The following is a 27,242-nucleotide window of genomic DNA, read 5'->3' on the forward strand; positions in this document are numbered from 1 at the left end:
CAGTTCCAGGCACACCATACGTGCTCCCAAATGGATTCTATACACAAACAGTATTTTTAAGCTCAATTTCATCAAATATTTGCATTGGGTAATGAACATATGAAAAAGATGGATACATAATTGTCTTTGTCCTCAAACTGCCCAGAAGTTTATAGGACAAAATTATGTAAACAAAGAATTGTAATGCAGTCATCCACACTAGTATATACCAACTGCTGAGGCCACAGCACCTTTCCACTGTGTCCAGAAAGTGGAGTGACTTATCAAGTAGACATGAGAAGTGAAAGCATTCAGGCGGCACCGGAGTCTGCAGTGATTAGGGGCTAGAAGGACTCTGATTTGGAGGGGAACCAAGGGCGCCTGAGTGAGGTATGATGGAAGGTGGAACTGAGACCTTAGGCTGAGGATGGACTGCATTCCATGTGAACCTCCATGCTAAAGGGTTTGTGCTTCATGCTTTTGGCTCTGGGGAGCTCTCAGGTTTTTTGGCAGTACAGTAACCTGATCAAATCTGTGTGCTAAAAAGGAAACACTGATTGTGATGGAGGGACTGCATAGGATGCATTGCAGGGGAAGAGATGAGTGGAACAGAAAGAGGAGGCGTGTAGTGATAGGCTTTAACTTTCAAGGAAAATACACAAAAATCTAAGTCTCTTTCTTCATAGTGAGGTCCTGACATTCTAATACCTTAGTTTAATATCATTTATAAAATAAATGTCTGCCGTGATGGACAGCAAAGCAAGGACTTCTTGTACAGGTGGAGCATGGTGTGGGCTACCTGCTGCCCGAGCTGGCTAGAACAGGAAAGGTGGAAGCAGAGGGCCACGGCCTAGGCCCCCAAAATTAAAAGCTATGGTCTGGACTGTGGCAGAAACAGGGGGCTGGAACAGCACCTTCTCAGGCTGGCTTGAGTGGGTGGGAGTGGATTCCCTTCTAACTGGGAAACTAATTCTCATGCCTGAGAGGAAGGAGGAAAAGACACTTTGTTCTGAATTAACACTCCGAACTCTTTTTCTCATAGAAATTATGTTATAAATAGTGGTTGGCTATAAGAATGCCTTCTTTGATGAGCAGGAAGGTGCCTGAAATCCAGTCCATTTTTAGCTATTATTTTTATCTTCTGACTATTTCACTAACAACCAGACTTATGCAATACGACCTTTTTGTAAAGTGGAAATTGATTATCTGTGGTTGAGAGTTTATAATCATGTTAGTTCATCAGGTAGTAAGTTTAGGATTGCATTGAGAATTTAACGTGTTGCTGTGAGGAACCAGACCAGAAGACATCACCCAGCATACTGACTTGGAAACACTCCCATTTTATAATCAACCACAGTTTTTTTTTTTTTTTTATCAGAATAGAACTTTATTTGTGGATTCAAGATTTTAAAAAATGATTTTACACTTTAAAGTGTGCAATAAATTTTGATACATCAATCTTGATATATATATTTACTGTATCAGAAGATTTTAAAAAGTCAAATAGTTTCTAATCAAAATGAATTGTGTTTAACTTGATACTTATATGGAATAACTTCAGCATTATAAAAACCCAAAACAAACACCATTTAAATTTGAGTTCTGATGAAATGCATCTGTAATACAATTTTGTTAAAATTTTTTAATAAGAGATTGTAGGTTAAAGTTATATGCTTATCATTTCTAGAAACATATGATGTCCTTGCTTTATCAAAATGATCCTACTGACTGTCCCGCAGTAGAATGCATTTGAGACACTTTTCTATCTGGGATAAGGGGCTGTGTTGCTTGATACACGTTCCTTCTGGACCATGAGCCCCTAGTGGGAGATGAAGGGGATGAAGGTCTGCAGCTAGGGACTGGTGACAGTGAGTCTGGTCTCATTTAACACCATGTTCTATGAGTCACAGAATCATCCAAATGAGTATCAGACAGATAAAAAGAAAGCTTTGTATTTTCTCATGCTTAGATTGTTCACAAACGTAATATTTAAATAATTGTAGCAAAATCCTGTTTTAACAAAAATAATTTTCACATTCCATTCTACGTAATGAGGACATTTCCAAAATGCATTGGCCCACATTACTATTACTTTGCTGATATGAAGAAAATGAATTATGATGGTAAGATCCATATACAGGTATACACATGTGTATCTATATTATTTATGTGTTTAATATCAGATATGTTCCTACTTTCTTGTCTCTTAGAAGTCACTTTACTTTTAAATGATTCTTTGGGAGTGTGGTCAATTTGCACACCTTACTTGACACAATCGGACGGTCAGCACAAAGCACCTTCTGATTGTATAACACTTTACAAAGTACTTTTTGCTTTCTCATCCGTCTGGAACTTCTGACAATTTGGCATGACAATGAGGGTGGGCAAGATTATTCTCATTTGACAGATGAAGAAATACGAATCCAGAGAGGTTAAGTAAGCTGCTTCAGTTCACATGGCTGGTGAGAGATCAAACCAGGACTATACCTGGTGCTCATCCTTGACTGCTGGTTGACAATGGTGAAGACAAAACGCAGGGTACATTAATCTGTGAATTGCTTCCCCTAAACCATGCTGATGATGTGGTGTTTGGAAAGTAGAGAGTGGTTTTGCTACTGACACATTTCAGATTTCTATCAGGTGCTAATGAGTACTCATCATGTTATACCCCAACAAACTTAAACCAAGAACCAGAGGTACTTTTTACAGTTCTCACAGGGTGTGTATATATATATATATATATATATTTAAGAAGATTCATAACATATATTTACAATTATTTCTAAATCACCAAGATACCATACTGAGAAATAGGTTTAATCTTTTTAAGAGCATTTTCTATATAATCATTCCAATATAAGGATGAAACAATATAAGTATGAAATATAAATACAGTCTTGGCATACTTTATCTTTGCAGGTGTGCTGGAACCTAGAACACTTTCCCTTTTGCCTTATTCTGCTTACCCCTACTTTTGATGGTTTTACAAATTCATCGACACATTTGCAAGTTCCTTGAGGATCAGGACTCAGCTTCTCTGAAGCTGACAACTCTTACCCCAGAGCATAGCACAGCGCTAGGCACGCAGCATTCAATAAACGTTTGATGAATACATGTACATGGTCTTTACGTACTTCAGTTTGGTTAAAGGAAGATTTGAACTGTAGCATTTTGCCTACAGAATTCTGGATTTGTAATTAAAAACACTGTCTTCATAGTAAACAGTATTTTAAAAGGCCTAAGAAATAGTAATAAATTGAATACAAATTGTGCGTTATAACAACTCTTTGGTTATTTTAAACAAATCATTTGGTTTTTTTTTTTACTAGAGTGATACTAAAAATATAAAAATGCAACTACAGAAATTAGCTTAATCTGTAAACATAATAAACCCTGTAAACATACATTTACTACATAATTGTACAAGTGTAAAGAATATCTAGTAAAGACAAGTGCTATACACTTCATTTAGTTCTTCAAGGCATATTTAGAAATACTGTTTTGTGGATCTTTAATGTTTGAAGAAGGAATTCTTGTAACTACACTAAAATATGAAAAAGTGATGACTATACCAATGGTCAACAGGATACGCAGGCAAGAGAAAGGCTTTAAGAGTTTTTACCCATTGCAAATGTGAATTTGCTTCACATGTCTTATGAGCCATCTGTTTAGTAAAAACTGCATATTAACAAAGGCCAAATACTTCGAAAGTGAAGAAGTAAACAGTTTTTCTGTGAGTTAGTTGGCTAGAAATATAGGTAACACACTTTCCAAAGTTTTTTTCCAAAAATCTAGGCAGTAAGGTGCGTAAGGCAGGTCTACAAAATAATAAATAGCTGTGAGTAGCACTAAATATATTGTAGTTTACTCAATAGTAAAGTATTTCTTTTTCCAAATTTCAGTTTTCCATCTCAAAATGTGTCAAAATTTTCACACATGACACTTAATCACAAATATTTCACAGTTATCATCTCAGTAGTTTAAGAAAAAACTGCCTGGCAGATACTATACAAGAGGTAAATGTTAAGGACAAAATTCACTATTTAAGTCATACAGGACTTATATCCTATTGTGTGAACTCTAAAGCCAGGTGTGGTGGTGCCTGGCTTTAGGCAGGCACCTAACTCTACAGACAGAAGGAAACAACTGTGTAAATGCAACACGTTATTTAAAAGTGATTGAAAATAAGTTGTCATACTATTTATTCAAATGCTTTTTATATGATTTTCTTCAAGATCTGGGAAGAATCAGTGGCCAAGTTTTAGTAGTTCCCTGGAAAATTTTAAGTCAAGATTTTGGTTATAAAACTATGGCAGTAAAAAACACTGTAGATTGTTATTTGTAACCTAATCAACTCCATCAAAGCCCTGAGTGTTTTCAATTGCCATTTGAAGTTTATCCCATAATTCTTCAAATGATTCATAAGGTGGCAAGTCCAGGCGATTAAAACTGAAAGAACAGAGAGGAACTGGTTATGAAAGACACTGACAAAGCAAGTACCACCACAGCAAACACAGCAATGCTGCTATTCATGATGAGTATGTTCCAACACCACCAAAATACGTCTTTTCACCAGGGGTAGAAGTAAGACGTAGGACTGGGTTCTGGGCATGGATACTCTGCACAACTCCTTGTGGAGTGCTGCCCCCACCACATCTTCCAAATGTCTGAGTTCTCTGCCACTTCAACCTCCAAAATGGAATGTTCTAGCCCGTCTTGGGACAGCCCATCACTCATCACTCAGTTTAGATGGGTCTCTCTGATCTTCAGTTACCTGGACTTCAAGCCTGGGCCGACTTGGTAACAAAACACCTGTCTGTTGGGTGTCACCAACTCCTCCTTACCCATAATCCATACCTGCCACCGACATAACACAGAGGAGACTAGCCTTGCTGTAGCTAGACTAACAGTCAGAGGAACCTCACTCTCTGAGGCTTTGTTCTATCAAGGTCCAAACAACTGCTTACCAGGTATGAGCTCTTGGCAGCTTTTCAGGAGTACCCCACTGTTCAACTGTAAATGACTGTGGTCCGTTTGAACCTATAAGGAAGAATTTATTTGGTTTCATTTACTCTCTACAGGGATTTCCAGGCATATCAAAACTTTTTCTAGTGTAGAACCTGCACACACAGGGAACTAATTTGGTTTATTTATTTATATTTTAGAGATGGGGTATCCCTCTGTCACCCAGACTGGAGTGCAGTGGTACGATTCAAGCTCACTGTAGCCTCAAGCTCCTGGGCTCAAGTGATCCTCTTGCTTTAGCCTTCTGAGTAGCCAGGACTACAGGTGTGTACCACCACGGCTGGCTAACTTTAAAAAAAATTCATTTTGTAGAGATGGGGGTCTCACTATGTTGCCCAGGCTGGTCTTGAACTCCTAGCCACAAGCCATTCACTCTGTCACCCAAGCTGAAGTACAATGGCATGATCTCGGCTCAGTGCAACCTCTGCCTCCTGGGTTGAAATGATTCTCATGCCTCAGCCTCCCAAGAAGCTGAGATTCCAGGAGTGTGCCACCACACCCAGCTAATTTTTGTATTTTTAGTAGACACGGGGTTTCACCATGTTGGCCAGGCTGGTCTCGAACCCCTGACCTCAGGTGATCTGCCTGCCTCAGCCTCCCAAAGTGTTGAGATTACAGGTGTGAGCTACCGCACCCAGCCGACTTAACATACTTTTTATTGGCTATTTAATATTGTAATTTTAACATTTTGAAATAACTTCTTCCTATAAATACATAAGAATTTGACTTTATATTCTAAGAATTTGACTTTATATTCTAACACAAACAACTCTGGCTCTATGTGTGGGATATTTGCCCCAAATTTCAAACAGTGCATGAAATCAGTGGATGGCTATAGGGCTGGGTTACATAGAAGAGAGAAGAGAGACCAGAGATGGAAAGGGGCATTTGTTTGCCCTGCCTTCATTTTTCGCTACTAACTTAAGGTAGAGAAGATGGGGGAAGGGGAGTCAGGTGAAACCATGAAAAAGAAAGAGGCTATGAGGTCCAATTAGGCAAAGAATGACTGAATTGGTTAGTGGCAAAGCTAACCACTTTGAGTGGTTATTCTAGGTAGAGAAGTAGCAGCTGCTTGATCGGTTCTGCAAACATACATTAATGAGGCTTGGCAAGCTGACGAGATTTGCCATGGAGAAGAAAGGTTTAGCTATCCCATCAGATGGTCAGCTTCTATTTGCACAAAAAATTCAGCTTAGCAATTTCCTAGGCAGCAGTCCCGACTTCTAGTCCCCAGGACAATCCTAATCTTACTCGTTGTTCTGAGTAGGCCTCCCACTTTAGGTACATCCTTTCTAAAAGATTTATTCTTGGATTCTTGGTTTCCTTAAAAGCAAGTAAATATTCCATTAAACAGAATATGAATCAATATGAGAAAAGTTACTGTAATCTACATCAGAAATGGCACTTTTAAACAAAACATACTTCCAGTTTTGTACATCAACTGGAAAATAATTCGATAAAATACGTAGAATCTTACTTTACCGAAAACTGCATTAACTATTCTGAAAATCAAGAGATATGTGCAGTCTTCTTCTCAGTCCTGCTGCTTCCCCCAAGAAATGAAAAATAGTAGCCTAATGAGATTTTCCACCCCTACCTTGAAAGGAAAAAAAAAAAAAGATTTCATGATCAAATAAGTTTGGGAAACAATGCTTTTGTTTTCTTCTAACACTAAAGGTTCTACACAAGTCCTGAAGAAATCGATTTAACTTTGTTCAGTCCAGCATTTCCCCAAAGGTATTTAACCATGACTCTTTGTTTTTATTTTTTTAAAAATATACTTAATAACATTCTGTGAAACTTCAAATGCTATCCTGAACTATCACATTAGAAGTAATGCTTTTTCTTTTTTTTGAGACAGGGTCTCAGTCTGTCGCCCAGGCTGAACTACAGTGGTGCGATCTCGGCTCACTGCAACCTCCGCCTCCTCGGTTCAAGCAATTCTCCTGCCTCAGCCTCCCAAGTAGCTGGGACTACAGGTGTGCACCACCAAGCCCAGCAAATATTTGTATTTTTGGGTAGAGATGGGGTTTCACTGTGTTGGCCAGGCTCGTCTTTAACTCCTGACCTCAAGTGAGTGATCTGCCTGCCTTGGCCTCCCGAAGTGCAGGATTACAGGTGTGAGCCACCCCTCCCGGCCAAGGTAATGCTTTTTCTGTAACTGATGCATACTGGGCATAGAATTTGAAGTTAAAGAATGGAAAGTGACTCAAGTCATTTGATGTTTCCAGTTTTCCCCTTTATTATCTGATTAGAAGGTGTAAGTATATTTTAGCCTACTCCAGTGTCCCTAATGGTATCACTTTCAAAATCTTAACTCTTTTTAAAATTAAGCTAAGTGTTAGTAAATGATGGAAGCTTGAGGATTCGTCAGCCATGAAAAAGACAATAGGCATTATTCCATTTTTTTAATGATCTATGGAAAATCCTTACCATATAGTTCAGCAAATCCATTCATAGGCACCCGAGATGTGCCAGTGACAAACTGAAGTAATCTTATTCTTTTTTCTGAATCCATCATTAAAACAGCCTGAATAAGATAAAAACATCATTTAGGGAACAGCACTGGGAAAAAGGTAAACAAATTATCCTGAAACATAAGCTATCAGAATTTAGTTAGAATATTAATAATCCCTTACTAGATGTGGATGTTTCTTTTGGTTACATTTTTGTTTATAGGTGGTTTATAAAGTTTTTGAAAACTTTATTTCTAAGGCTACATGGCGACTTTTTAGAATGGGATTATAACCTAGTGAAGTAACAAAATTTCTCTTGAGATGTCACTCATGACTTTTAAAAATTATATGGTGGGTGCAGTGGCTCATGCCTATAATCCCAGCACTTTAGGAGGCTGAGGTGGGTGGATCACTTGAGGTCAGGAGTTTGAGACCAGCCTGGCCAACAAGGTGAAACCCCATCTCTACTAAAAATACAAAAAAAATAACCAGGCATGGTGGTGCATGCTTGTAATCCCAGCTACTTGGGTAGCTGAGGCAAGAGAATTGCATGAACATGGGAGTTGGAGGTGGCAGTGAGCCGAGATTGCACCATCGCACTCCAGCATGGGAGACAGAGCGAGACTCCATCTCAAAAAATACATTATATTAATATTATTGAATGGCATACATATTTCTCTATAAGAAATTTTAAAAGAGCCACCCAGGAGTCCCTAGGAATACCCTGCAGGTTATTACAAGTTCTTTCAGTCCCTACTTTAGTAGAAAACTAAGTGCCTGTCTCAGCCTGTCATTCCACTTACTACCTTCTGAATATTTTACTTACCTAGTAATAGTTACAGACCCAGAAGGTGCATGTATACAGTACAAAATCAAAGATAATTTTTGCTGGTCTGTATATTTTTCTGTATCAGTTAAATGTAATCCACCAGTATAGTTAATCAAGAGTTGACTTAAATATGATTCGATCTATCAAAAAGTAATTTACAAAAATAGAAGTTTCAAATTACCTTCCAAAACCACTGTATAACCTGATGATTTGCACTGTAGCCATTTTTATACTTTGTATGTTCCCTCCAGTCATTCACATCGACATCTCCCAGTCCACACATAAGAAGCTACATAAGAAATGTCAAATTATAAACAAGAAAAATAATGGGTTCGAAATTTCTGTTTCAACATAAAATGTTATATCTTACCTCTAGTTCATTTTCATCAAAAATTTTGATGAGATCCTGTGGTATTAGTTCAAAGAATCCCTAGAAAAAAGATGTATTTAAAAACTTGATGGGCAGGGCCAATGGCCTTTCCTATGCCTCAGCTTCTGGATGTTACTGGAGGAATCCCACATCCACACAAGTTTCTACCACTACACAATCACGGGCTCTTCACTGAGATCTCAATATTGGCCAGAAAATGTACATATGCACAGTCTGTTCTCTCTCATTTATTTCTCAAAGTGGCTATTTTTAAAACTTCCTGTGGCCAGACGCAGTGGCTCATGCCTGTAATCTCAGCACTTTGGGAGGCCGGGTGGGCGGACTGCTTGAGCCAAGGAATTTGAGACTAGCCTGGGAAACATGGTGAAACATCGTCTCTACAAAAAAATACAAAAATTAGCCAGGCATGGTGGTGTGAACCTGTGGTCCCAGCTACTGGGGAGGCTGAGGTATTCCAGCCTCAGCAACAAAGTGAGATCCCGTCTCAAAACAACAAGAACAACAACAAAAAACAAATTTCCCATCCTTCTCAAGCCTCCACATCACCCTTTCTTTACAGTAGGTTAAGTGTAAGTTCTATTTGAGGGAAAAGAGGCAATTATGCACAATGGAACTCCCTCAAGCTTCTGCATCCCTACGTCCCAACCATCACCAACACCCATCATGGCCTCCTTCCCGCCGCAGTGGAAGACAGAGGTGCCGCCTCTTCTTTCAGGCTAGGCCTGCACCTGTGCTTCACCTGCTCCTTAGGGAGGTCATCTCACTAGATCTCTTTCTCTTTATTGGCTCACTCTGTACACATTTAAATTTGCTCAACCCATACCTACCTTTAAAACAAAGCAAAACAATCAAACAAACAAAACTAATGACTCTCTTTTTCCCTTCACAGCCAAGTTCTTGACAGTGTTATGCACTTACCAAATCCATTCACTCACCTCCCATCTAACCCTCAACCCACTGCAATCGGACTTCTACACTACAGCTTCCTTGAAATTGTTCTGGAAAAAGTCAAAGATGGCTTTGCAGCTCTATCTAATAAACATATTTAATTCCTTATCATGTTTGACTTCTTTGCAGTATGATATGATTAAAACCATCTTTGCTATTGAGACTGTCTACTCTTGATACCTTTCTGTCTGCCTCTGTTAATTTCCTTATTTCCTTTGCAGTCTCCTGTTCTGTTTTTTTTTTTTTTTTTTTCCCATGCCCTAAACTGTCCATTCATAAACCATCCATTCAAAACAACAGTTAAGATGCTAGTGTTCCCTGGTCTCTCTCCATATGTGAGGCCATCCACTTTCACAGCCCTTTCACATTTTCCATTGTATTGAGTTCACAGCTTCACTACACTTAGGCAGATGATCCCCAAATCCATACATCTCTATCCTTTAAGTCTCCCTTTCTGAATGCTATTCAAATGCACATGCAGCTCTGACCACCACTACTATCTTCATTCCCTTACCATTCCTATCTCAACTCCCTCACCATTCCCTTAATTCCTTACCATTTCTCACCAAGATTACTGTAGCACTTTCCCAACTCTGCTGGGAAGTCTCTGCTGCTAGTCTGGCTCTCCTCTAACTTGCTCTACATAGCACTTCAGAATGATCTAAAACATAAATTGAATCTTAGTGTCTTATTGGTTAATAGCCTTTAATGCTACCTTCCTTCTCCCTCATTGAAATTCAGAGAAAACTCCGAACTCTACCACTTCACACACACACAGGTCCTGTATAAGCTGGTCTGTTAGCTCCGCAGGCTGATTGTTTCCCTCTTGCATTCTCTCACCCAGCATACTCAACTGCCTGTGGATACAGCCTACCTTACTGCCAGACTTCACACACGCTGCTCCTGCTGCTTAGAACTGCATTTCCCTCTTCTCCATGGTTGGCCAATCCCTCTAGTCCTTCTTTGTCCCTTCCTTTGCCCCTCCCTGGTTTTGTACTTCTCTTCTGTGCTCACCTAGCACTTTATGCTTGCCTCTGTTCATTTCACTCTTTACATCATACATCCCTTAATAACAGGACCTATGTCTTTTGGCCTGGTACAGCACCATACACATAGTACTCAATACTGAATTTATGAAAAAGTATGTGACACACACACACATACACACTTTAGAGACAAGGTTTCACTTTAGAGACAAGCCCAGACTGGAGTGCAGTAGTGCCATCATAGTTCATAGCTCACTGTAGCTTCGACTTCCCAGGCTCAAGTGATCCTCCAGCCTCAGCCTCCCAAGTAGCTGTGACCACATGCACATGCCATGACACCAGGCTAATTTTTTTTGAGACGGAGTCTCGCTCTGTTGCCCAGGATGGAGTGCAGTGGTGCGATCTCGGCTCACTGCAACCTCTGCCTCTCAGGTTCAAGCAATTCCCCTGCCTCAGCCTCCCGAGTAGCTGGGACTGCAAGTGCATGCCACCATGTCTGGCTAATTTTTTTGTATTTTTAGTAGAGACAGGGTTTCATCACATTAGCCAGACTAGTCTCAAACTCCTGACCTCAGGCAATCTGCCCACCTCGGACCCTCAAAGTGCTGGGATCACAGGCATGAGCCACCGCACCCAAATTTTTAATTTTTTATAGAGATAAGGTCTCCCTATGTTGTCCACGCTGGTCTTGAACTCCTGGGCTCAAGCAATCCTCCTGCCTCAGCCTCCTCAAGTGTTGGGATTACAGGCGTGAGCCACCACGCCCAGCCAGATACATATTTAACAGAAGATTGTAAGTTAGCTTAAGAAATGAGTGCTCTGACAATCTGTCTACCAACTGGAAAAATTTAAGTAACTTTTTAATTTATATTCTGAATAAAATACAGCCACAAAGAAAGGCAGCTATATGTCTTCACATGTAAATATCCCCAATAAATATCTGATAAAAGAAGAAAGTAGGCCGAATGCGGTGGCTAACACCTGTAACCCCAGCACTTTGGGAGGCCAAGGTGGATGGATCACTTGAGGTCAGGAGTTTGAGACCAGCCTGACCAACATGGTGAAACTCTGTCTCTACTAAAAATACAAAAATTAGCCAGGCGTGGTGGCGGGCACCTGTAATCCCAGCTACTCAGGAGGCTGAGGCAGGAGAATTGCTTGAACCCGGGAGGTGCAGGTTGCAGTGAGCTGAGATCATGCCACTGCATTCCAGCCTGGGCGACAGAGTGACTCACTCCGCGCTCAAAAAAAAAAAAAAAAAAAAAAGAAGAAAGTAAGTCATGAAACAAAATGTATAAGGTGATCCTATTTAGAAAAACAAACAATATGTTACACTATCCCTAAAGCACTCTTGTTCTTTTGCTGTCCTAAGGTGAAGAGAATGGAATAGGGAAAAGGCTTGGGGGAAAGGGGACCTGTCCATGTTTATTGTCTAGACTTCTTGAATGACTGAATGGAATATTTAGTTAATATAAAAATATAATTTAAATGATTTCACAAAACAAGCCATATACTTATTTTTCTCAGATGTGATGAGGCCTAATATTTGAAACTTATAGGTTATACTGTGACATTATGGAAGAGCAAATAAAAGAAAATGAATACCTCTTTAAAAGCAGCCATTTGCTTCTGGATTCGGTTTACAAATCGCCATTGTATTACAAGACTAAAAAGAAACAACATTTCATTTTCACGTGAACCAAGACAAAATTCTGAGACACAATTATTCTAGTTAGAAACAAAAACTAAAGGCTAGCTGAGCCCAAGGTAAAAGCTGAATATAAGTGCTTGCTACTGCATTGTGATAGAGAAAAAGAACACTGAGATTCTGGCCAAGGGGACAGAGAAAGATGGTAAGAAGAGTCTTTTTGGAATAAAGTACAAAATTATATCCAATAAAATACTTACTAAATATATTCCTTTTTGTTCTTATTGGTGACAACTATTTCTGATCCACCATTTTTCAGCTCATGTTGGTGTGTCTAAAATTAAATACAATAACTTTATGTTATTTTAGCGAGAAAAATTTAAAAAGTATACATATTGTAGTTACACGAGAAACTTGGTGTTTTAAATTAAGTCCAGTCAAAAGTTAAAAGCTAAGAAAACTTAAAATACTAGTTTCACTAAAATAAATATGGAAATATGGAACGAGTCAAATGTTAAAGAAAGTACAAATTCTTGCTCAGAAACAGCTTTTGTTACTGGAAAATAAATGTAAAAACAGAGCCTAGGAATGTATTAAGTGTATGTATTAACATTAAGTGTATGTATTAACATTTGTTTCACAATTTATGTGCCATTTTAACTGATCAAAATTCACAAACCTGTCCAAAAAGTTCTTCATCTATGATAAACCTGAGGTCCAATTCTGTTGGGTCATTTTCAAGAATCCATCTTAGGGAATTGTAATATTCACTATCCTAGATGGGAAAAATTACATATTTAAAATTTGTATATATAACACACCTGAGATTACAAAAAACAGTATGTAGAGGGTCTGAATAATTGGGTAAAAGATGAGAGGTCAGATCGACATCCTTTACTTACACACATACATAAAAATGTATGTGTGTATGTGTGTGTGTGTGTATTACAAAAATAGATGGATGACAGGTAAGGGCAAGAGTAAAAACGCATCAATCAATCAATCAATCAAGTGGTGCCTACTTAAAAGTTCAGAATCTATGTTTATGTGGAAGCAGTGGAGGTACAGATTTTATTATCTAGTTAAAGGAATGAATACAGAATTTTTCAGATAAAACCTAACTTCTTTGGATATCCAGCAGCACTTAGCATATTCCTCATATGCCTATGTGACTTCGTGTTAAATGTTTTATTTTTATTTTTTAATTTTAAAATTTTGTGTTTTTTTGAGACAGGGTCTCGGTCTGTCCCTTAGGTTGGAGTGCAGTGGGGCGATCGTGGCTCACTGTAGCCTCGACCTCCTTGGCTCAAGTGATCCTCCTACTTCAGCCTCCTGAGTAGCTGGGACTACAGGTGCGCACCACCACGCCCAGCTAATTTTTGTATTTTTTTGTAGAGACAGAGTATCACCATGTTGGCCAGGCTGGTCTCAAACTCCTGACCTCAAGTGATCCACCCGCCTCAGCTTCCCAAAGTGCTGGGATTACAGTTGCGCACCCCCGTGTCCAGCACTAAGTGTGAAATGTTTAAGTAGCTATGAGGAGGCCATTGTTTATAACCAGCCCGAGATAAAGAAAAATCTCTAAATAAATATAGAGGCTCAATGAACCAACTCAAATAACTGTGCAATCTTATGATTTATAAAGAATCACACTGTTTGTGCTATTAATATGTAATAAGAAAGGAATAAAAAATGAACTTGGTACTAAGGAAGATGTCCTGGAATTCATGTGTACATACATTGTGTCAGGCTATTCAGCAGCACAGGAAACAACACGGCTACAGTCCGGGGTTTAATCCTTGGGCTTCTGTTTTTTTCTAGGAGCCTAACCATAATGCTTTGCCTTTCGACTGCCATTTAAAAAATATACACCATTTGGCCGGGCGCGGTGGCTCATTCCTGTAATCCCAGCACTTTGGGAGGCCAAGGCAGGTGGATCACGAGGTCAAAAGACGGAGACCATCCTGGCGAACACGGTGAAACCCCGTCTCTACTAAAAATACAAAAATTAGCTGAGTGTGGTGGCACGCACCTGTAGTCCCAGCTACACAGGAGGCTGAGGCAGAGAACTGCTTGAACCTGGAAAGCGGAGGTTGCAGTGAGCCGAGATCATGCCACTGCACTCCAGCTTGGCAACAGAGTGAGACTCTGTCTCAAAAAATATATATATATAAATATATATATATTTTGTTATATATATTGTATATATATGTTGTATATATATATTTTGTTGTGTGTGTATATATATATATACACACAACATTCATCATAAAAGATTATAATGCAAATACTGATTCAAAAGACACATAACTTGTACAACCTATTGAAGTATTTAGTGGGATGTTTAATGTTATCTATAACTTACTCTGAAACGCATGAAGAAACTAAGATAGACTGATCGATAGACAGATAGGTATGTGATAAAGTAAATCCAGAAAAAAGCAATTGTGAGTAGTGGATATACAACTGTCCAATGTAAAATTCTTCAAACTTTATTATATGTTAGAAAATTTTCATAATAAAATGTTGAGGAAAAAGTTCATTTGTATTTTGAAACATGATAATATATTAATTTCCATGTCATTAAAAGCAAATTCTTCAAAATGTTCAAGTTGCTTGTTAAATTATACTTCGTCTATACTTTAAGTGAAAAAGACATACCACAGATTCCATATCATGAAGGGTTATTGGTTTGTGAAGCATCATCTTGTAAAATGGGCGGATGAAAAAACCTTGCAAAAAACCAAATACATTTAGGATGATTACCAAGTGAAAGAAAACAGGTAATTACATTGTAAAAAGTTTATACTTAATACTAACCATCCAACAGTTTGCCATGATAAACTGCCATTCCAGCTACCCGACCAATAAACTTGAAGTAAGAGAGGTGATCTTCGTTACACAACCCAGAGTTTGGATTTATCTGTAGGGTATAATTGTCCCTGTAAAGACAACCCCATTTAAATACTTCATTTGAAAAACTGTAATATAACAAATAATTACAAATAATCTTCCTCCTTTAAGAGTTGTTTACCACTATTAGAACCACATTCCTCCACTCGATTTAATGGTTTTAAAAATAGTAATTTCTGTCAAAAAGTGGAAATAACCCAAATGTCCTTTGGCAGATGAATGTATAAACAAAGTTTTGTTTGTTCGTTTGTTTTTGAGATGGAGTCTTGCTCTGTCGCCCAGGCTGGAGTGCAATGGCATGGTCTCAGCTCACTGCAACCTCCGCCTCCCAAGTCCAAGTGATTCTCCTGTCTCAGCCTCCCAGGTAGCTGGGATTACAGGCTCCTGCCACCATGCCTGGTTAATTTTTGTATTTTTAGTAGAGACAGGGTTTTACTATGTTGGCCAGGCTGGTCTTGAACTCCTGGCATTGTGATCCACCTGCCTCGGCCTCCCAAAGTGGTGGGATTACAGGCATGAGCCACCACGCCCAGCCTAAACAAAGCATTATATGCAAAAATAATGGAATATTATTCTGCCTTAAAAAGGAAGGACATTCTGATACATGCTACAACATGGATGAACCCTGAGGACATCATGTTAAGTGAAATGAGCCGGTCACAAAAAGACAAATATTGAATGATTCCACTTATGTGAGGTACCCAGAGGAGTCAAATTCATAGGGACAGAAAGCACAATGGTGGCTGCCAGGGAATGGGGAGCGAGTGCTTACTGGGTATAGAGTTTCATTTTGGGAAGATGAAAAAGTTCTGGAGTTGGATAGTGGTGATGGCAGCACAACAATGTGAATGTGTGTAATGACTCTAAATTGTATATTTAAAATGGCTAAAACGGTAATTTTTTTTTTTTTTTAGAGGAGTCTTGCTCTGTTGCCCAGGCTGGAGTGCAGTGGCGCGATCTCGGCTCCGCCTCCCGGGTTCACGCCATTCTCCTGCCTCAGCCTCCCGAGTAGCTGGGACTACAGGTGCCCGCCACCACGCCTGGGTAAGTTTTTGTATTTTTAGTAGAGACAGGGTTTCACCGTGTTAGCTAGGATGGTCTCGATCTCCTGACCTCATGATCCGCCCGCCTCGGCCTCCCAAAGTGCTGGGATTACAGGCATGAGCCACTGCGCCCAGCCAACTCTTACTTTTAAAACAGTGATTTTTCTTTTTCTGCCTATAATCATTGTAAAGGTACTTACGTAGCAGAATATTCAAACAACCCATAATAAGGGTTAAACATTTCCTTTGAGATCAGGAAGAACCATTCTCTGGCAACTCCTCCATAATCCAATCCCTTTTCACCATCAAACTCAATCCACAGTCGAGCCTTGAGGAAGTCTGCTCTCTTGACACCCATAATTCTCCGGTAAGAGTCTTCAAAAACAGTTGCTCGGCGAAGTTTCATTTCAAATTTGTTTGGAATGTCATTCTGAAAATCCAGAGAGACTTATTGTTTAAATCAGTTCAACATAATAACAAACCTCTCTCTCATAAAGTTATAACATTCCCTCTACACCCTGTGTCCAAGTCTCTTTTTCCTTACGTAATATACTCAGGGAAAACACAACTAGGTATATTGTCTTGGTTTCCTCTATGGTATGAGAGAGTTCCTGCATTTTCTCTCATCACTTAGTAATATAGACTTCTTTATATCTGAAGAAGCTTTTTTTTTTTTGGAGACAGCTCTGTAGTCCAGGCTGGAGTGCAGTGGCGTGAACATGGCTTACTGCAGCCTCGACCTCATGGGCTCAAGTGATCCTCTTGCTTCCAACTCCTAAGTAACTGGACCATAGGCGCATGCCATCATGCCTGGCTAATTTTTTAAGTTTTTGAGGTCTTGCCATCTTGCCCAGGCTGGTCTCAAACTCCTAAGCTCAAGCAATCCTCCCGCCTTGGCCTCCCAAAGTGCTGAGATTACAGGCATGAGCCACGGTACCCAGCCTAAAGAAGCTATTGATGGTGATAGTAATGCCCCCATGAAGGCATTTTGTTAACAGTCCTTTTCATATTAAGTTCCAATGAACACCGTTCTGTGAGCTGTAGGATAGCCACTGCCTGCTAGCTGTTGTGCCTGTCCGTTCAGGGTTTTCCCTACCTCTACTTTCCTCCCTGGAGTCTATCTTCCTTCACTCATTAACAGATGGTGACATTTACAGACTGTGCCAGTGGTATGTTCTGGCTGTGTCCCTACCCAAATCTCATCTTGAATTGTAACTCCCACAATCCCCATGTGTCATGGGAAGAACCCAGTGGGAGGTGATTGAATTATGGGGGCGGGTCTTTCCCCCACTGTTCTCGTGATAGTGAATGGGTCTCACGAAATCTAATGGTTTCTATGCACAAGCTCTCTCTTTGCCTGCTGCCATCCACGTAAGATGTGACTTGCTCCTCCTTGCCTTCTGCCATGATTGTGAGGCCTCCCTAGCCATATGGAACTGTAGGTTCAATAAACCTCTTTCTTTTGTAAATTGCCCGGTCTCGGGTATGTCTTTATCAGCAGCATGAAAACAGACTAATACAACCAGGCATGGGTCCCCTGGAATGGCAGGTTAACTCATTTAACCTTATAACAACACTATGCAAAAGCTACTATTATTGTTTTCATTTTACACATAAAACTGAAGAAGACAACTTAAGAAAGTCTTAGCTCCTGAGTCTGTGCTCTTAATTAGTGGAGCTACATTGCCTCACTAATCTTTTGTACATTCTTTGCTTATGTGACAAATGTACACAACTATGCTTTAGGCAGAACTTATTGTAAATTTTACAAAAGATGTATCTAAATATTTTATTCCTCAATACTTCATGGGCAAATTTCCAGGGGAAACCAGTAAGAGAAAACATGCCATCAATATTCTGTCACCTCCAAAAAACAAGGTTAGCTCTAAGGAAAAAAAATCAATTTCATTCTCAATTTATTTAGGGAAAATGGAAAGCCCTATAGAAACATAATAATGTAAGCAGTTGATATAAGCAATATAAGCATGATATGAGCAGTTTCCTATACTGCTTATGTCATTAAAAAAATGGTAAGCTTGCAGAAAAGCAACTTTAGACTGGATACTAGGCAGCTGGTGCAGGTAAGCATTTATCAAAGGCCTACTCTGGGCCAGGTGGTATTGTAGTAGGGCCAACGATGGGGAATAAAGGGAATAAAAACATAGGGTAAGATGTCGTTGCTTCCTCAAGGAGTTTCTCATCTGGCGCATATGTGAAAAACAAGTGTAAATGCTGCTAATTCTGAGACTTAAAATAGGAGGACAATTGCTGATGACAGAGATGGAAGCAATGTTCTGCAGGGCATAAAAGACTGAGCTATTGACTTCAAATGAGGCAATCAAGAAGGCTTTGAGAGGAAGTCTTTAGACAGAGAAAGGGAGGGAAGGACGGAGGAACGGCATACATGAGGGGTCTGATATATTTAATACCTAGAGGGCACAGAAGGAGAAGAAGGGAGTGGAAGGGAAAGAAAGCAGGGATTATAGTGAAAAAATGCAAAAAAGTAGTCTGGGGCCAGAGGGTGGACAGTGTGAATGCAGTTGAGAAGAGAGTTTCTGGGTTGGGGAGCCACACGGTCAGATCGCTGGGTTCTCAGAAGCTGACGGGACAGGGTGTAAAGGGTGGTTTTAAAGACGAGAAACAAGAGGCACACTGGTCAGTTAAAGACCCCTGGAATAGCTCAGTGAGAGAAGACAGAGGGACCTGTGACGGAGCAATGGTAGTGGAAGAAGAGAGGGGTACAGGAGAAACTTCAGTGTTTGAACTGAGTAGTAGACAAGTGCATGCATTCTGGAATCTGGCCCTGTGTTCAAATCTTGACTCCACCATTCACTAGGAGTGAGACTTTGGGCAGGTTACGTCTTTTCTAAGGATTAGTTTCCTCATCTATAAAATAGGGGTAATAATAATGATAGCTACCCCCATGGAGTTGTTTCAACTCCATGCATTAAAAATGCTTACACAGTATCTGGCATATGGTAATTATTAGCCATCATTATTCCTAACTATGAGATGTTGAGGATAAGGAAGAGGAAAAGGTTAAAGACAGTACACGGCTTTCAAGCACCGGTTTTTAATTTTTCTTTTTCTTTTTTTTTTTTGAGACAGAGTACTGCTCTGTCATCCAGGCTGGAGTGCAGTGGCATGATTATAGCTCAGTGCAGCTTTGAACTCCTGAGCTCAAGTAATCCTCCTGCCTCAGCCTCCCAAAGTGCTGGGATTACAGGCATGAGCCACTGCACCTGGTGTTTTTAATATTCTTTATTTCTGTTTTGGTGCTACACGTTCTCACATTCTAAGTGTTCTGCTCTTTTGCTATGATGTGTCTAGATACAGATTTTATTTTTGAAGTACTGCTTGGGCCTTTTTATTAATGTGAGAATTCATATTCTTAGCCTTCTCTTCTTCATGATCTTGGTCCCCTCCTTCTGGAGTGACTTCATGTCTTTTAACCTTTCTTTTATATGTTTATCCCTTTACATACCTTTGTTGTATTCTGGGTAATTTCCATACAAATTAATTAATTTCTCTCTTAATTCTCTTCGTCACCAATATGATATGTCATGTTGCTTAGGAAGATGGGATCTGGAGCTAGACCACTTAGCTTTTCTACTTAATAACCATGAGACTTGATCACACTACCTGTTCTCTCTGTGCCTCAGTTTCCTCATCTGTGAAAGGTAATAGTAGTCCCTTCCTTACAGAGTTGTTGTAGACATTAAATGAATAACATATGTAAACTTCTAAGAAGAATGCCTGGTATGCAGTGAGATATCAACAAATATAATTGCTTTTATCATGGTTGTTTTTTGTATTTTGTGGCCTGTAATGGCATTGTCTCCCATCTCCTGCTGCCTGGAAGACATTAACAATTAGATACTACAACATGTTTCAACCACTCAGAGTGGCAAATGGAGAAGCTAGTGCTTCTATTCCTCCAGCATATTCTCATTAACAATGAAAATATTTACCAGAACAATAAATCAGCAAACATTTAAAATCCCAAAGTCTAGAAGTAGAAAACAAATTTCCAGGGAAATTTTGACACAAAGTTATTCTTTCTTTCTTTTTTCTTTTTTTTTTTTTGAGACAGGGTCTCACTCTGTTGCCCAGGCTGGAGTGCAGTGGCACGATCTTGGCTCACTGCAACCTCTGCCTCCTGGGTTCAAGTGGTTCTCCTGCCTCAGCCTCCCGAGTAGCCGGGATTACAGGTGTGTGCCATCACACCTAGCTAATTTTTGTATTTTTAGTAGAGACGGGGGTTTCACCACGTTAGCCAAGCTGGTCTTGAACTCCTGACCTCAAGTGATCCACCCACCTCGACCTCCCAAAGTGTTGGGATTACAGGCATGAGCTACTGCACCTGGCCCACAAAATTATCCTTAAAAATGAGTTTAGAAAGTTGATGATATTTAAGGATTTTATTAGGGCATAAAATGTTTACACTAAAAAAACTATCATGTTTTATTTTTGTTAAAAATTTGGGTGAAACTCTGAGGTAGCCCACCCACCATCTTGAATCTTTGTGAAAGCCAGCTTCTGGCTTAGAATGCAAGAAAGTATAACCCAATATGGCCACCTAGTGGTAGTATTCCTAAACCGCAGGCAAAGGAGGACAGGATGAACAAGTAAGAGAGGCATTAAAACTAGTAGACACCAACAGAAATGAAATAGATGGACAGATGATAAGTTTAGTTCCAAACATATTGCATTCGTGGCGATGGGAAAAAGTGTAGTGAACATAACTGATAAGCATAAGGAGACAAGTCACAAGAGCACAGTTCCACTCATGATTGTATTTTTAAATTATGCAGAGACATTACATTTGAAGCTGTAGAGAATGAATGACTTTCGCTGGAAAACAACAAAGTCATAAAAAAATCCAGACAGTCCTCCAACACAGTCAAAGACTAGGCCGGAATATAATTTCCTGAGCCATTCTTGCTCAGATTCTACAAAGATCAAGCCCCATAAACCCCACAAGGATACACCAGGTTAGAGCTCTGGCAAGCAAACTTTAAATGCCATTTCTCTATATTATAAAATATATTGAAAAATAAAGACATAAACTAATTATGGTCTGTAGTGATATATCACAGCTACTCAAAAAATGAGCATCCTTTCTCTAGGAAAAACTGTTCATTCAAAGTTGTTACAAATATAGAACAAATTATTACTTTAAAAAAACATTTCCCATTACTTTCCATCTATATATTGATGACTCTTAAGTATTTATTACAAACATCACTAACCTGCTTCTTCAACTTTCTTCGGAAGAACTCATACTTTCTTTTGTAATCCCTGGAGTAGGGCACTGCCTTTAGTTGGAAATTTTGGAAAAATAAAGAAGTTTAGGTTGTTTTTATTCTGGAACAATTTTTAAAGTTCCCTGCAGGGTATTTTATGAACATAAGTTAAGGGCATTAAAAGAAAAATATTTGAAAAGAAAAGTTTAATTAGAAGAAAAACAAATACAAAACTTTAAACTATTTAATTTCTCTGTTTAAGATAAAATTGTATTCAGCAATTCCTATGGCTGTAATTTTCATTATGCAATATTCTTAAAATGCAGCATGCCAGAAGTAGGAAGTTTCTTCCAGGTAGAGAAATATTAGAAACAAAAATTTCCATTTCTAAAGAGACTTTCAAAGTGATTTCTCCATTAAAGGGACAATGTGAAAAGCTTTTCCCTTGAACTCCAAGCAGTTGCCTTTTTGAGACATTTAAGGACTACATGTTGAGATAGTAAATAGTAATAAAAAACGGTATCTTCAGTTTATTTTTATGAATTAGAAAACAAAATCTGAATAAAATGGAAAAAGCAGCTATAAAAAAGGATAATTTTCCTATCAATCTGACTCAAGAGTAGTACAATTATCATACATGGTAATATTTATACTTAAGTGTGGATGTGTCTTACATACTGGGCATTTACAATGATTTCTTTTTCTTTTTCTTTTTTTTTTTTTTGAGATGGAGTCTCGCTCTGTCGTCTAGGCTGGAGTGTGGTGGTGCAACCTCAGCTCACCGCAACCTCTGCCTCCTGGGTTCAAGTGATTCTCCTGCCTCAGCCTCCCAAGTAGCTGAGACTACAGGTACCTGCCACCATGGCCAACTAATTTTTTTTGCATTTTTAGTAGAGACAGGGTTTCACCACGTTGGCCGGGCCGGTCTCGAACTCCTGACCTCAGGTGATCCACCTGCCTTGGCCACCCAAAGTGCTGGGATTACAGGTGTGAGCCTGGCTTGATTTCTATCAAAAAATTTAAGAATGACCCTGGAGTGGATAGGGTGCTGCTGCTTCCTCATCCGCATACACTCTCTGCTCCTCTCTGATTTGTGGAGGACTGTCATCATTCTTGTTCAGACAGTGGGAGACACCAGCCTGAGCTCAGCAGCCCACATTGCCTTAGCATTCTGACTGTCTGGCTCACTTGTCCCCCACTGCTATTGCATAGGGTAAGGACAATGACGTCATAGAATCTTTTGAAATAACTGAGACTTGGAGTATGGGAAATGGGGGAGACGAGAGAATGGCCAATGTGCTTTCCTCTCAATGCCTGTAGGGTTATGCCCGTGACTATCTGCTCTTGAAGAGACAGGTGAGTGGACAGTCCCATCAGAGCACACTGGCACAGAGAGACTTACTGGTCCAGTTATTGCTACATTCTCCAACCGCGGATCTTCCCATTGTGTTCTTTTTATATCTGAAGGGAAGAAAAAGAAAAAAGATGTACTTTCTCACACAGAAAATTACAAAAAATAACAATGAAAAATCGCACTGCACATACTGTGATTTATGTAGAAGATTCTTCCATCTGTGTGAGTTCTCTCTTCCCATCCTGGCTATAATTAAGAATGTATTTCAATTATTTTAGGATAGGGTTTTAGATGAATGGATAGAAAAATAGCACTGGTTGTATGGTTAATTTAACTTGCATATTCCATTCCATTCTTAGAAGGTATCAACATTTTAATAATAATATTAATTATAGCTGATAAAGAACTACTATATCCGAAAATGCAAAATATTTGAGATAGCCAAGTTAGATGGGTTAGCATTTCTATATACTTACAGGTAAAGGCCCTAGATCATTGGAAGTATCAAGTGATGTCTTTCCTCTCAGATGGGCTGGAATTTTCAATCTTGGATCTTCCTTTTTTGGTAGAGTAAATAAAGAATGATACACACAAATTTTAAAATAATCAAAGTCAGTCTGTTACCATGTTTTCTAACATCAATGGATATTTAAAATATTCTCTTGTAAAAGTCAATTTATACTTTATTTCCTAAATATGTGACACCATATTTTCTCCTTCTAAAATCTATCACTGTCAGGCTATAATATCAAAAGGAATAACGAGCAGTTCTCAGGGATCACCACTAACTGGTCATTTCTTTTGCCCCGCTCTTTAGGAAATGTGTCACTATATAGGGCTTTTCTCTATGTAAAAACTGGTGAAAGAGTAGGACATTAAATTGGACCACATGATATTTCTTTCTTTCTTTTTTTTTGAGACAGAGTGTCTCTCTTGTCACCCAGGCTGGAGTGCAATGGCACCATCTCAGCTCAATGCAACCTCTTCCTCCCAGGTTCAAGGGATTCTCCTGCCTCAGCCTCCTGAGTAGCTGGGATTACAGGCATGCACCACCATGCCCAGCTAATTTTTGTATTTTTAATAGAGACGGGGTTTCTCCATGTTGGCCAGGCTAGTCTTGAACTCCGGACCTCAGGTGATCCACGCGCCTTCGTCTTCCAAAATGCTGGGATTACAGGTGTGAGCCACTGTGCCTGGCCCTGGACCACATGATATTTCTAAGCCCCAGAACATGCATTTTGCCAGCTATCTGTTCAAGGGTTGATTAATATTTTTAAATAACAGGAAGGTAAGCCCAAAAAGGTTATCAAAGGCCAATTCAGAATGTTAAAAAAGAGAACAAAATTCTATTTATTTGGTTTAATTTACATATATTATTTTAATATTATTAATTTATTAAATAATTTTAGTATTATTTAAGCTATGTTGGTCTTTTAATAATTAATTAAAATCTATTCATCTGCTGCTAATTTTAAGTAATTTTTCTTTTTTTTTTTGAGACAGAGTCTTGCTCTGTTGCCCAGGCTGGAGTGCAGTGGTGTGATCTTGGCTCACCGCAAGCTCCGCCTCCTGGGTTCATGCCATTCTCCAGCCTCAGCCTCCCGAACAGCTGGGACTACAGGCACCCGCCACCACACCTGACTAATTATTTTGTATTTTTAGTAGAAACGGGGTTTCACCATGTTAGCCAGGATGGTCTCGATCTCGATCTCCTGACCTCATGATCTGCCCCCCTCGGCCTCCCAAAGTTCTGGGATTACAGGCATGAGCCACTGCACCCGGCCTTTAGGTAATTTTTCTATTAGTGGTAAGCCAAGCATTAAACAATTTTAAGCCTTATCTTAAAATAAAAATACTTGTTCTACTTAGCCTCACAAGGTTTTTTTGATATTAAATGAAATATGGATTCAAAAGTGCTTTGGAGCTATAAAGCCTCATATAAAAGCAAAGGATTATTCCTATGTATCTTCTTAAGCATTTATGGCTAGTGAGCTAAAAACTGAAAATAGGAAGTAAACATGAACATCTCCATCATAATCCAAAACAATATTAAAAAGAGGCATAAGCATTCTCCTGAATACAAATAATATTATTAAGAATTCAATATATCTTTCAATGAATATTAGGAAACATAGGTTATACTAATATACACTTAAAGATTTTAAGGAACTATACATAAGAGATGATTATTGTTGTTATAAATTTAAATGGAAAAGTATCAAAGTTACCCAGGTGGTGGTTTTAGTGTTGTGGTCAATAAAGAAAGGCCTCCCATTTGGTGCATGCCGGACTTCCCAGCCTTTAGGAAGGAATCCTTGCTCAATTTCAGATGGGTGGGTCACCTGCTGGCCTGAATCACTGGTGGAGGCTTGTGATTGAGGGCCTGCAGAACTCTGGCTTGATGTCAGCTGACTGGTCTCCACTGTGGCCTAGCACATTAATGAAATCATATTGTAATATTTTATAGCGAGAACCCACAAATAGATGCAGTTAAAAAGGTACTTAACCTGCAAATAGAATACATACCCTCCATTAAAGAGACTCTAAATATTTGAGGCTCATTTTCAAATGTAGTTATGGCATGTTAATATTTTCCCAACATTTCAATAATGCATTACATTTAATAACATTTTTCCAATAAATTATTTTGTAAAACTTTATTTTTACAGTAATTTATAATTTCTCAACTAATTCTCAAGCAGTAAGATATTAACAGTCTGCCGTGGGTGCATCTGACTGAAGGAGCGAGGTCCGCAAGCTCAAGCCCTAGCTGCAAGGGGAGCTCTGGTGCCTATAGGAGGAGGTCATCTTTGTTTTCCCAAAACTCATAGGATGGGGAATTCCTCATACACAGAAGTAGATTCAAATGGTGGGCAGACAAAATGAATGGCAAATATCTACCACAGAAATGGATAATTGAAATGCAATATATTCATGATGGAATATTAGTAGTTAAGAGAAATATGCTGGATCTATAAATAACAACATGGACAGAGCTTTAAAACAATGTTAAGCAAAAAGGTGTAGACTTACAGGGCCACAATATCAATGCAAAGTTTTTTTTTAATCAAGCAGCACCTCATTCTATAAAATAAAATGAGTGTTCTCTCGTTGCAAAATTAGAAACACAGGCATATAAACAATATTTTACATTTTCTTTTCTTTCTTTTTTTTTCAGATGGAGTTTTGATCTGTTGCCCAGGCTGGAGTACAGGGGCGCAATCTCCGCTCACTGTAACCTCTGCCTCCCAGGTTCCAGCAATTCTTCTGCCTCAGCCTCCCAAGTAGCTGGGATTACAGGCATGCACCACCACGCCCAGCTAATTTTATTTTACATTTTTTAAGCTCTTTATCTAAGTATATAAAAAAGGCTAGAAAACACAACAAATTCAAGATGGTGGTTCCCCCTGGGGAATGGGACCAAGAGCTTGGCTAAAAGGAATTTAATCTATAAGACTTTATTTTTAAAAATAAAATGTCTAGAAATTAATATGGTAACTTGTTAATGATTGTAATTCTAAGTGTGAACAATATGTGCATTTGCTATATTATTCTCTGCACTTTTCAATGTTAAAACATTTCTCAACAAGAGACATGGTGATAAGAGAAAATAAATATTTTGCTAAACACTTACAAGGAAATATTATAGATGATACTGTTGCCAAGCGTGAGGTGTCACCAGCATAAACTTCCTTTTTTTTTTTTTGAGATGGAGTTTCGCTCTTGTTGCCCAGGCTGGAGCGCAATGGCATAATCTCGGCTCACCACAACCTCTGCCTCCCAGGTTCAAGCAATTCTCCTGCCTCAGCCTCCTGAGTAGATGGGATTACAGGCATGCGCCACTACGCCTGGCTAATTTTTGTATTTTTGGTAGAGACGGGGTTTCTCCATGTTGGTCAGGCTGATCTTGAACTCCCGACCTCAGGTGATCCTCCCACCGTGGCCTCCCAAAGTGCTGGGATTACAGGCATGAGCCACCTTGCCCGGCCCAGCATAAACTTCTTTAATAGATCCCAATCGCCAAGATTATCTTTTAGTTAAAATAATGATCCTAACAAAATTACAAAAATACCCAAAGACTAGATCATTTGCTTTTTCCTTTATTCTCATTTGTACTTGTTTTATATAATAACAAGTGGTAATTCGTGTATATTAGAGATTCATAGGAAAAGGTAGACACTTAACATCAGTGTCAGAAAATAAATAATTAGAAGATGCTATGGCCAGGCACGGTGGCTCATGCCTGTAATCCCAGCACTTTAGGAGGCCGAGGTGGGTGGATCACCTAGGGTCAGGAGTTTCAGATCAGCCCGGCCAACATGGTGAAACCCTGTCTCTACTAAAAATACAAAAATTAGCCAGGCGTGGTGGCGGGTGCCTGTAATCCCATCTACTCGGGAGGGTGAGGCAGGAGAATTGCTTGA

The 27,242-nt window shown here is 39.2% G+C and overlaps 1 protein-coding gene across 3 annotated transcripts in view; it reads right to left on the minus strand.

Annotated features, from left to right (window-relative positions):
- Positions 1-1,915: 1,915 nt before the first annotated feature.
- NEDD4 (NEDD4 E3 ubiquitin protein ligase) overlaps positions 1,916-27,242 on the minus strand; it is a 165,615-nt gene continuing 140,288 nt past the window's right edge. For all 3 annotated transcript variants that reach the window (XM_024232665.3, XM_024232666.3, XM_024232664.3), the window contains 16 exons: positions 25,047-25,247; positions 23,295-23,375; positions 23,010-23,064; positions 22,867-22,925; positions 21,471-21,536; positions 16,419-16,648; positions 15,083-15,204; positions 14,924-14,994; positions 12,942-13,037; positions 12,523-12,596; positions 12,220-12,280; positions 8,660-8,719; positions 8,471-8,578; positions 7,438-7,534; positions 4,947-5,019; positions 1,916-4,428 (listed from right to left, as the gene is read on the minus strand). In XM_024232665.3, the coding sequence (XP_024088433.1) occupies positions 4,326-4,428; positions 4,947-5,019; positions 7,438-7,534; positions 8,471-8,578; positions 8,660-8,719; positions 12,220-12,280; positions 12,523-12,596; positions 12,942-13,037; positions 14,924-14,994; positions 15,083-15,204; positions 16,419-16,648; positions 21,471-21,536; positions 22,867-22,925; positions 23,010-23,064; positions 23,295-23,375; positions 25,047-25,247 (1,557 nt within the window). In that variant the 3' untranslated portion in view covers positions 1,916-4,325. The remainder of the gene's footprint in view (positions 4,429-4,946; positions 5,020-7,437; positions 7,535-8,470; positions 8,579-8,659; positions 8,720-12,219; positions 12,281-12,522; positions 12,597-12,941; positions 13,038-14,923; positions 14,995-15,082; positions 15,205-16,418; positions 16,649-21,470; positions 21,537-22,866; positions 22,926-23,009; positions 23,065-23,294; positions 23,376-25,046; positions 25,248-27,242) is intronic.

The sequence above is a fragment of the Pongo abelii genome, chromosome 16 (genome assembly GCF_028885655.2).
Source record: "Pongo abelii isolate AG06213 chromosome 16, NHGRI_mPonAbe1-v2.0_pri, whole genome shotgun sequence".
Lineage (NCBI taxonomy): Eukaryota > Metazoa > Chordata > Mammalia > Primates > Hominidae > Pongo > Pongo abelii.